Source organism: Anarrhichthys ocellatus, unplaced genomic scaffold (assembly GCF_004355925.1).
Source record: "Anarrhichthys ocellatus isolate YVR2014 unplaced genomic scaffold, GSC_Weel_1.0 scaffold139, whole genome shotgun sequence".
Lineage (NCBI taxonomy): Eukaryota > Metazoa > Chordata > Actinopteri > Perciformes > Anarhichadidae > Anarrhichthys > Anarrhichthys ocellatus.
The window spans coordinates 262,849-274,506 of record NW_022280169.1 but is presented as its reverse complement, the minus strand read 5'-3'; the positions used below and the strand labels follow the sequence as shown (position 1 = coordinate 274,506).

General features: G+C 42.0%; 1 protein-coding gene across 1 annotated transcript in view; it reads left to right on the top strand.

Moving 5' to 3' along the window:
• The window catches only part of arnt2 (aryl-hydrocarbon receptor nuclear translocator 2), a 51,603-nt gene that overhangs the window by 35,459 nt on the left and 4,486 nt on the right, over positions 1-11,658 (top strand). The window contains 7 exon segments of the mRNA XM_031877536.1: positions 1,539-1,613; positions 3,495-3,646; positions 5,950-6,025; positions 6,497-6,620; positions 6,764-6,866; positions 7,159-7,297; positions 8,740-8,890. Coding sequence (XP_031733396.1) covers positions 1,539-1,613; positions 3,495-3,646; positions 5,950-6,025; positions 6,497-6,620; positions 6,764-6,866; positions 7,159-7,297; positions 8,740-8,890 — 820 coding nt within the window.

Below are 11,658 nucleotides of genomic sequence, written 5' to 3'. Positions count from 1 at the left end.
TGGATGAGTTGTTTCATTGGATGAGAATTGTTTAATTGGATGAGAATTGTTTAGTTGGATGAGAATCGTTTCATTGGATGAGAATCGTTTCATTGGATGAGAGTTGTTTAATTGGATGACAATCGTTTCACTGGATGACAATCGTTTCATTGGATGACAATCGTTTCATTGGATGAGAATCGTTTCATTGGATGAGAATTGTTTAATTGGATGAGAAGTGTTTCATTAGCAGTGATTGAATGAACAGTGAAGTAGAATCGTTAGGAATTAATTTGTGAATTCAAATCATATTTTTTTGAGAACAAAAACCTGAAAGCAGCAGAGTGCTGAGTATGACATGACTGTTGCATTGATAGAATTATTACTTTACACATTTGCATGATGTTAAATTTATCATGTGAGCTATCAGAGTCATTATCAGTCATTTATTAGCAGCCAACCTTTAGTTGCTCTTGCGAATATTGTCTGCTATTATTTCTATGCAGGACTCTTTTCAGTTTGTTAATTACAGTAACATGACGATGAAATGTGATCCGACTAGTTTTCATAAAATGCTGCTTAGACCAAAAAGATAAAGAAAATATATAAGAGAAGTGGTTGGCTCTCCGACATGACCACCTGCCAGTTTTTAAAGTCTTCATATCTGAATTACTAACACCTCTAACTCACTAAGGCTCTGTTGCATTACCCCAGTCACGATACGGCCTTAGATGTACTACGCCTGTTCTGCATATGGAACACATTCTATGACAGCAGTGCTTTGCATGATCCGTTATGTTACTGTTTGACAGTGGAAATAAGCAGACCAGAATTAGAAACATTTGCTGCCTGCACTGGTTTGTGAAACACATTCCTGTGGCCAGTCTGCCCGTTCCTTTTGTTGCTTCTCCCTCTACTCAACAATCACCGAATCCCGGATGACATTATTTTTCATAGCAAATAGATTGTGTTTGGAAAATATACTTCAAATGTACTTGTTATTGTATTCCTGCAGACCCTTTATTGTCTTTTACTGCTACACATTTATTTTACTTTTCAAATGACACATCTGCAATTACCTCTCACCTTCGAGGAAAAGGTTTACATTCAGTGTTTGAATCACTTTCTCACCTCATCAAACCTGCGTTTGATATGTTGATGAATGTTTCATTGAGTTTCTAAATCAGAGGAAAATATAGAAATACTGAGTTGGAACTCATGTTGTTGTTAATTTAGCTTAAAAACGCATTCAGATAAAATGTCTTCAAAACAATGCAGTATCACCTGTTATCATCACTAATGTGTGGCTGCAGTTGCACTCCTGCCTCAGGAGTTATTTAGCATGTCCTCCAAATGTACCAGCTTTTGCTTTAATGACACTCAACTTTCAGACCTAAGACCTGTTGGTAAATACCAGTGTATTTAATTGAAAATAACAATATGTGGACATTGCATTCCTAGAATGCAATATACAGTATTTCTTTTCTGTGTATCTATTTGGTTCAACAAATATTGAATGAGGATAAACTCCTGTCAACTGATTTTATTCTGTCTTGTAGGACTTGCTGGGGAAAGATATTCTGGAGTTCTGCCATCCTGAGGACCAGAGTCACTTGAGAGAAAGTTTCCAACAGGTAGGACGGGACTGTAGCTATTCATTGGACCTAAAGGTTTCTTTTTTCAGTCAGGTGAAAATATCATGGGGAGATCACTGGGTTAAAACCTGAGAAATGGTATGAGAAAAGAAAAGAATTACAAAGCCAAAAGAAATGTATTGGCTACACACCTACAAAACCTGTAAGTAAGTAATTAAAAGTTATTTTAGAGCACCTTTCAAAAACCAGGGTCGCTAAGTACCTCACAAAAAGACACAGTATTTGAATTAATTTTCAAGTAAGGGGTGCTTCTTATTCCAGGGGCCACATGGAGAAGAAAAGTATACAACCCTGGCCCGGTACTGACAGTGGGAGCTGCTGGTGGCGACTTCAGATGGTATCATCACATTTTATTTCAGTAAATTCTATCTGCTCGTTCTCAAGCACATGAGAAAGGGTTTGAGAAGAGCTTAATATTCTTCTCAATCGCACAAAATCTTGAAAGTGCTTCAAATTCTGTGATCAATGATGTGAGAAGTCACATTTGTCCCCATTTTCAGAGAAATGATGGGCAGCCATAGTGATCACTACCACTATTTGTTGGCTGTTGGTGTATAGTGTCAGCCTAATTAATGTTCACAACCTGTACATACAACTTGAAATTGAAAAAATAATCCAAAGGAATTTAAATCATTTAAAAAAAAATGCAAACTTCATTGGGCAAATGTATGCATGTGATTGAAGTTGAGTATTACCCATAGAGTCCAGTAGAGTCCAGTAGAAGGCGGAGTCTGTGTGAGGTAGAACTTACCACCGCATTTTGACTGACGCCACACACTCCTCGCTCGTAATACTTCAAATATATAAATATTACAATACTTTCGTCAGTGGGCCATAGGCTCAATCACTATTGTGTTACCTCATAGTGACATTTATTTAAATGAGATACTCTGAGATTGAGAAGGAGCTTGTCTCTTAGCAGACTTGCTAGCATCCATATAGCATTGTTCAGTTTGGTTTGACAGGAGTGCTGGCAGGCTGAATGACTGGGTTCAAGTGATTATTCTGTTTGCTTATGTCTGCAAGTATTTAGCCTTCTCAATCACCGATAGAGTTGATTCTGATCATAACTGAGTCACCTGCAACTCTGTTACATGTCACATAACATTGTGTAATACTAACAACTTGTTTAAGTGATTCATTCTATGATGTATCTGGTTTATTTGACCTGGTTTATGTATTCACAGAGACCCCATTCTCCATATTCAGCAGCAAAACAGCATCATTCTACCTGTACTGTTCATAGCTGATCTTAACCAGAGGAAAATTTTCCCTTCCTCCTCCTCCTCCTCCCTGTCTGTTCTGTGGTCTCTGCCCTCTGTGTGGATTGAAAAGTTCTCCGTATCTGTGATCAGCTGCTCTGGCCTGCCTCAGCAGTTCATTTCAAAGTCATTTTAGATCCATGTCACATTGGGAAGAAGTACAGTGCTTTCATTACTCAGACTGACAATCAGAGGAGCCACAGAGAGTACATAATACAGCAGAAATCACTACTATATGACAACTCAACTCAAAACTTAGAAACCAGAGTTATTGCATTCTCACAGATTCTGGAGGTGGTTGTGTTGATGAAATGGAATAAATAGGTTCCGCCTCTGTTCTTGTCTCAGGGAATGCTCTGCTAAAACCATGTAATGTAGACTTGATCACATCAAAGCTGATTGATGAAAATCTTCACTCTCAGGTGACCACACTGGAAATGGTTTACTTCAAATCTGAAAAAAATGAGTATGAAAAATACATAAAGATGTTCATGTTGTGTCACAGTATTGCTGCTACTCTTTTCGTCTCCAGATCCAGCTGGATAGTTAACACTTGTTAAAACAGAAGTATGAATCAGTGGTGTTTCTCCCTCTGCAGGTGGTGAAGTTGAAGGGTCAGGTTCTGTCTGTGATGTATCGTTTCCGAATGAAGAACAGAGAGTGGATGCTGATCCGAACCAGCAGCTTCACCTTCCAGAACCCGTACTCTGACGAGATAGAGTACATCATCTGCACCAACACCAACGTCAAGTAGGTTCCTCACACACACACACACACCATTTAAATCAGCCTAAATCTGACCAAAATGTCAGATTTAAAAAAAGAAACATTTGATTTATTTTTCTATGTTCAGTTAACATTCTCCTAAAAGGATACGGACAGCAAGGCACAGAGTAGTAAAGACACAAATACAACTCTACCTATCAGGCATTCATAAAGGATTTATTATATTTAATATTTTATTCTACCATTAATATTAAAAGCACAATAACCAAATTGATCCACACACACAGTACACCACACCACAGTGGTGCAAATAAGGTAACATTACTCCAAAGAAGGGACCATCATTTTCGTATTTAAAGACATTCTTTGAGAAACGATATTGGGATTTGTTAAAAACTGTACAGTACAATACGTTTGTTTGGCAGTGCCTCTTGTTGCCTGTTGCTTTGTTACTGATAAGGTGAACACAGCAAAACTAAACTATATAGAATCAGTCAAGGTCTCTTGCTCTGTTAAAACAGTGAAACAATGTTGAGAAAGGTATTAGACCAGTGTCTTAGTCACTTTAACCATGCCATGTTCATACAGCGCCTTCAGCAGCATCTCAATAGACACTGATGCCTTTTATTTTCAGGGAAAGGAAGCAGGAAGTTTGATTACATAGATCTCTGTCTCTACTGGAAAAATATTGATGCTATCCAGACCTTTGAAAAGAAGCAGTGTCTATCTCCAGACTGTTCAAGGCAACAGGGGTAACTGCCAGGGAAATTAATTTCTATTCATTTCCATGTTGTTCGCCAGGTACAAACAGGATATAGGTCTAAATATTATGGAAAAGTCTGGGTTGAGCAAAAGTGTCAAAAACATAGGATATTTAGACTAGAACTAAAATTACACACATCATTGGCAGTAGCGGGCAGTGCGGAGGTGTTGGCAGTCGGGGGCAGTGCGGAGGTGTTGGCAGTGGGGGGCAGTGCGGAGTTGTTGGCAGTGGGGGGCAGTGCGGAGGTGTTGGCAGTCGGGGGCAGTGCGGAGGTGTTGGCAGTGGGGGGCAGTGCGGAGGTGTTGGCAGTCGGGGGCAGTGCGGAGTTGTTGGCAGTGGGGGGCAGTGCGGAGGTGTTGGCAGTCGGGGGCAGTGCGGAGTTGTTGGCAGTGGGAGGCAGTGCGGAGGTGTTGGCAGTCGGGGGCAGTGCGGAGGTGTTGGCAGTCGGGGGCAGTGCGGAGTTGTTGGCAGTGGGGGGCAGTGCGGAGGTGTTGGCAGTGGGGGGCAGTGGGGGGCAGTGCGGAGGTGTTGGCAGTGGGGGGCAGTGCGGAGGTGTTGGCAGTGGGGGGCAGTGCGGAGGTGTTAACTACCATCTATTGAAATAGTGAATGTTCTGTTGAAGATGATGCCGTGACATCATCTTCGTTACGTTTGTCGCTACGGTCATCCGCTGAGAATCCCGCCTGCACTGAGGGGGAAGAATGCACAGTGGAAAACGAATAGAGAAAAGCACCTGGTACCACACAGAGGAGTCCAGCAGAGCCGTACAATGCCAATTTTTCAAATGAATGGACTACAAACTTATGGCATTGAAAACAACCCATTGATGCATTTAAAATCATATATTCACACACAGAGACACCACTGCCATTCAATGTTTTGCGTGGGCCTTTGCTCATTACAGCAGACAAGGAAATGAAGATATTTTAATTAGTACAATGTAATGCGCAGCTACTAACCATCTATAGCCGAAGGCCCTGGTCACAAATAGTCTTTTTTTTGTTGCTGTTACCTGTTATTGGGTTTATATGGAGCTACAATACTAGCTATCAATTTAGCTACATTTGTATCTAGAGGGTGGCACATGGTTAGCACTGTCGCCTGACAGCAAGCAGGTTCTGGGTCCAAACCCAGAGTTTGGATGTTCTCCCCATGTTCTCCCCATGTCAGCGTGGACATGCAGGATAACCTGTGACTCTAAATTGGTGTCACTTTGTGATGCATTACGTGTCAAACACTGACAAACAGCTATTGTGGGTGTAAACATGGGGTTAAAACAAAAACTCTTGGTTAGGTTTAGGCAACAAAAGTACTTGGTTAGGTTGAAGACGGGGGGGTTCCTTCTTAAAAAGTGTCAGATACATAGCGACCACACGACAGAACACGGCACTTGTTTGTCCTGTCTCCTACCCCAACAACACCTCTTTTCATCTACATGAATTATATGTAGATGTTTGTTTATCATGTTAGTTATCTCATTCTACTGAATTTAAAATGATGTATCGTGCTGCAAGTGCCAGTCTGAGGTGCTGATGGTTTATATGGTGTGTGTTGTGTTTTGTAGGCAGCTACAGCAGCAGCAGCAAGCGGAGCTGGAGGTGCACCAAAGAGATGGACTGACTGCCTACGATCTTTCCCAGGTAACCCTGTGCTTTAGAGCCACTTCATTCACACGCTGTAGATGACAGGAAGGGTCATTTATGTCACAGAACGCACATTGGTGCCACGCCAGTAGTATTTGATTGTATTAAAGCATCTATCTTAAGTAAACGATAATGATAATGATATTTAATATTCAGAAGGGCTCATGTTTGCCAGCTCTCATAATGTTTCCTATTATAGTCAGGAGGTGGCGCTATCTGGACCTTATCACAGTCGGCTACTTGTGACTTTGCTCGTCAATGAACTAAGTTAGCATTTGCATTTTCTTTCGCTAACGGCCTCCAGACTCGATGTAATCTTAGTTCAAAAACATGAAAGAAATAGTTACTAATGAATCTACATTTATCGTGTAACCATGTACATGGGTTCATTTTTGTGACATCGGTCTATCATCTCTAACGTCAACCCTTATGCCCTCCTTCCCTTCCCAACATTCACCTCACCCTCAGGTGCCTGTGGCCAGCGTCAGCAGCGGAGTCCATGAGGCAGGGAAGAACATCGACAAGACAGAAGTCCTGTTCTCTCAGGAGAGAGACCCGCGCTTTGCTGAGATGTACACAGGCATCGCTGGCTGTACGACACACACACAAACACACACACACACACACAAACAGCCACCTACTCCTCACACATGTCCTGATAGTTGCTGCTTCAGCTTCTTGCTGTCTCTGCTCTCTGTTATTTCTATAATGCTGACCCTGTGTTTGTGTGTGTAGCGGCAGATAAGAAGATGATGGTTCCCTCCTCTACAGCTGGAGGACAGCAGCTCTACTCTCAGAGCTCTCCCTTCCAGCAGGGACACGCTGGCAAAAGCTTCAGGTACACCACACGTCACATCCAGTCCCGGGTTATGCAGGGCTCACCACCAACCAGGCATTGGCTTATGAACTGAAAATATGGTTATCCCCTTATATTTTGATATACAACCTAATAATCAATATTAAATATCACTAATGCAACAAATATGTATTTCAGGGTGCATATTTTGGTGTTTGCTGTCCGTATATTGTACATGTTACTGTCACTGATGGCAGCCTAAGCCAATTTCTAGAAATACCCTTACTGTCAAGCCCTGCCCTGATGTGATGGTACGTTGTCTTTGTGCACACAGTTCCTCTGTGATCCATGTCCCCGGTGTGAACGACATCCAGCCGTCAGGCTCCACCAATCAGAACCTAGCTCAGATCTCCAGACAGCTCAATCCAGGCCAGGTGGCATGGTCAGGCAACCGCCCCCCCTTCTCTGGACAGGTAACAAGCACACACAAACCAATACTGAAGTGAAACCAGTCAATAACAGTCTGCAATCTTTATGGTTAACATGATTGCCAAACTCATTTTTTCTGCTCCTCCTCCTGAACCCCAGAATCCCATCTCTGGTGCCTGTTAACAGATGTTATTGGTCATTGTGTGTGTGTGTGTGTGTGTGTGTGTGTGTGTGTGTGTGTGTGTGTTTCATAATCTTGCTATGGGAATGTGCTGGGCATATGTTTCTTAACAAGCCCATCTCGTGTCTTCCACACACATTGCTGCACTTGTCAGTTCATTCCATTGGACTAAATTCTTTGTTGGTCAGAAACCACTAAATGCATCACAGTAACTAGAGGCAGATGATGCGAGGGCTGAATGTTTTCACCACCTCTAAACACAGCAGACATGAAGACATCATGCAGGCTTTCTCTGTGTCCTGGGACACCTAGGTTAAGCTGGCTCGATTCTTCTATGCAGTTGCCCAACAATGGAAAAGCCCATTTGCCTGAACTGTGCTGGCAAAACAATGAGTAGTCTCTGAAGAATGAAGGTCATCAAGTTGTTTCCGACCCACAACAAGCTCCGACATGTATTTTGGTCTGATGTCCTTTTAACAGCTGGAGGTTTGAATGAAAGAAGTAAAGAAACATTAGTCTGTAGGTTATTAGTTTATCATGAATTAAATAGCACAACCCTGTCTGAATATTAAGTATAGAAATCCTCATCCTTCATGTTTTGATAGTCTTTTGAAGCTGCTATTGCTGTAAAATGTCTTCACACATGGACCTAAACCATTTCCCAAACTAAACATATGCATTGTCTTGAAGCACACACAGATGCATTGGAGTTACATTGTATCTCTGATTTTGTTTTTGTAAATTAAAAACGTTTCCACAATAAATAGTAATGATAGAGAGGCAAAGTCTTTTTCTCCATTCTGTAATCCCATTTCAATTTCTTCTTTCGACAGTACCTTCAATGTTACATTGAAACACCGGACTCTCCCAATGTTAATGTACCATCATGTAGGTTTAAATCAGACCGCCACTCTGACTTTGTCTCTGAGAAATGATGTTGTGTCCGTTGTGCTGCAATGGTGGACAGCTGTAAATACTACAGTACCCATGAACAACACAGCTCCATTATTCATATGAAGGGGAGAACTGCGTTGGCTCTTTGGGGGTGTCTCATGTTGTAGTTCGGCCAACTTTTTTCATGTGCATAAAGATGGATATGAACTCATTTAACTTTATTACAAAGCATGTTCAAACTTGAAAATACAGTTTTTGCACATCCCATACCTGTGGTTAGCATATGTAAGCAATCAGTTTGTTTTCAGGGAGCTTCATTAACATTAACGGGAGTGCACTGAGCAGTGAACCCTGTGTCTACCCGTACGGCCCTGATATGCTGTACATCTAACCAGTGTCTGTGCTCTCCAGTCCAGTAAAGCCCAGTCCAGTCCATTTGGTATTGGTTCTGGCCACAGCTACCAGACCGACCCGGCCTCCTACAGTCCCCTGTCGTCCCCGGCCACTTCCTCCCCCAGCGGCAATGCCTACTCCGGACTGACAAACCGCAGCACAGCTTTTGGTGAGCCCTGCTTTTCATTCTCTGAGTGATGTGTAGTAACGTCCCCTGTGTGCTATGGGCTGTATTTGTTGTGGAAGTCTTTGTGTGTCTTTATTTTCTGTTTGAAAACACAGAAACTGAGGAGCAACATGTAAACCCACTGCACTGCTTCTGTTCTGTTGAAGATCTTATTAGGTAGGGCTTGGTGACTTTGAAGTTAATATACCCATTCTCACTCCTAATAAAATCCAAATACCGCAGCCCTCGCTGTCTGATATCTACGCACTGTGGCATGCTATAGAGCAGGGGTCACTAAAGAGTCCGGACCCAGACCCTGTTATATCCGGACCTGGACCGAAAACCGATAGATAACTGAGAATTATCACATTTTGACTGAGCGCTTCTATTTTAACTGGTGCAGCTTTTCTAGCCTTTACGGTACTCGTTCAGCGGTCCAGGAAACACAGACCAATTACATGCGTTGTAAATCACATCACGTGATGCTGCTCAGCCAATCACGTCGGAGATGGGGCAAAAGGCCGAGTAGTCTGAGAATAATACGTGAGTCGAAAGTTATTTCACATGGCGAGACCACAGTCTTTAACCAAGAATAGACTAACTTTTATATCTTCATTCTTCCCACGGGCAGTTTAAGAGCAGCGTGTCTCATGTTCACAAACCGTGACCATTATTAAAAGCAGCGATGTGAAGCGCCACTAAAGAGACAAATAAAGGATCTAAGAGCTCAATATGATCAGCATCCTAACACATGACTTCACTGACCAACAATGATGTTAACAGAGAGGAAGCTGAAACAAGTGGTTAATAACCACAGCTAGAGTCCCTGCACAGAAAAATATAATATCGTGGTTTTTTGAAGACACTATGCAAGCCGTCCCTGGCATTAAAGAACTGACCCTAGAGGGGTGGCTCATAGTTTGAAGCTTAGGAGCTCTGACCAGGCTGCAGTATTTGACCCACTGGGGTGAGAATGTGTTGATATAGCACAGGTGCCAGTGGGAACACATGGGTCAGCTTTTATTGCCCATACGAGGCCAGGTGAGCTTGATCAGCTGACCAGCCTCCCAGGGGAGTCACACAGCAAAGAAACCAAAGGGTAGACAGATATGTTGTTTGAATATTAGATATTGGGTGAATATTGTAGCGTTTGCATGGTGAAAGTACTGAAGGGAGATCTAATATTGAAATTGCAGAGCTTCTTCTCAACAGAAATATACTCACAATCACAACACAGGCTTTCTCTAAAAGCATCAAGAAAGAAATAACATCAACGTGCCGCATCTGTTTGACCTCCACAGGTCCAGCATGACACACAACCTACCGACTCATGATCCATTATATTTATGTTTTGTAATCAGAATGTATTGCCATAATATATTTTACACAATGTGTGGAACATGAACTTATTTTTCATGTGGTCATAGCAACAACCTGAGACGCTGTTACCAGTGCAACTCTAGATGCTACATCTGTGCTGTGGTGGGATCCTAAAGTGTCACCTCATGTGGAGCTTTTAGGAATCTCAGTGTGTGTCACAAGTTGTGATCTCTGAGCTCTGCCAATGTTTCCACTTTCTCCTGGTCTTCACTGAGCTGGATATGTACAGTGGCAGCGCTGAGGTTGTTTCCTGTCAAATGTGTGTTGGCAGGAACCTTTAATGTCAGAAAGTGTCCGAGACCAAAGGAACACAAGTAATTACATGCCCTGTATCAACAGATCCTTTAACATTATTTAGCATTAGGAAACCTGGTCACATTCTATTCACATTCTGTATTCAGTTCAAATAGGAAGCTTATTTGTGTCCTGGTACAGATGTAATTACACGGATGGGGAAGCAAAGCTGTCAGAGTCTGACTCACTCATTAACACTTCCATCCACAATAAATATACATGTTTCTGAATGGACTTTAAAACTTATTTCTCACACACACTGTGTTGAAGGTGAAGAGGTGAAACTATTGTAACTATAGCAAACACTAAACCGATATAGATTCTCTTAGGTGTCTAAAATACATCCACAGCGGTACATTTGTTCCTTAAAGTCAGTATGACTCAGGTTAAAATGTTTGGTTATACACACACGCAAGTACAGTCATTACAGAAGGTATTACACACAGGCTGTGTTACAAACTGAGTCCACGCAACATGGCTCGATCAGAAAGATGCCAGAATGTTTGGCTCATACTGAGGAATAAAAGTCTTTTTTGTCTTCTGACATTTTGCCTCTGAAGCTTTTGATTTGGACTATTTTGGCCAGGAATTTAAAATTAAAATTAAATTATTTGATAATGTATTCAACTAAAATGACTCTGAAAATGTTGTGGGTAATTTGTTACATGAACATAAACCAAATGAGTACACAATGTTCTCACTAAGTGTTTGTGTCTCACTACACGTCATACCAGAGTGTCGAGCATTCAATGGTGCAGGTCGACCTAAGAAACTCAAGATGTCTTCTGTCCCCAGAAAAACCGCCTCCTACACTTCATCCCACTCTGCTCATTCACTACTCATTACTCTCACTGATGTCACACACCAATGAAACGCCTGACTGACTCTCAATCTCAATCATTTTTGGAGGTGAATGTAGACAATTGATAGTGCAGTTTAGATTAAACAAGTAAAACCACGAATGTAGATAGACACCATTAGAGTCAGATAGACACCAGGAGAGTCAGATAGACACCAGGAGAGTCAGATAGACACCACGACAGACAGATAGACACCACGACAGACAGATAGACACCAGGAGAGTCAGATAGACACCA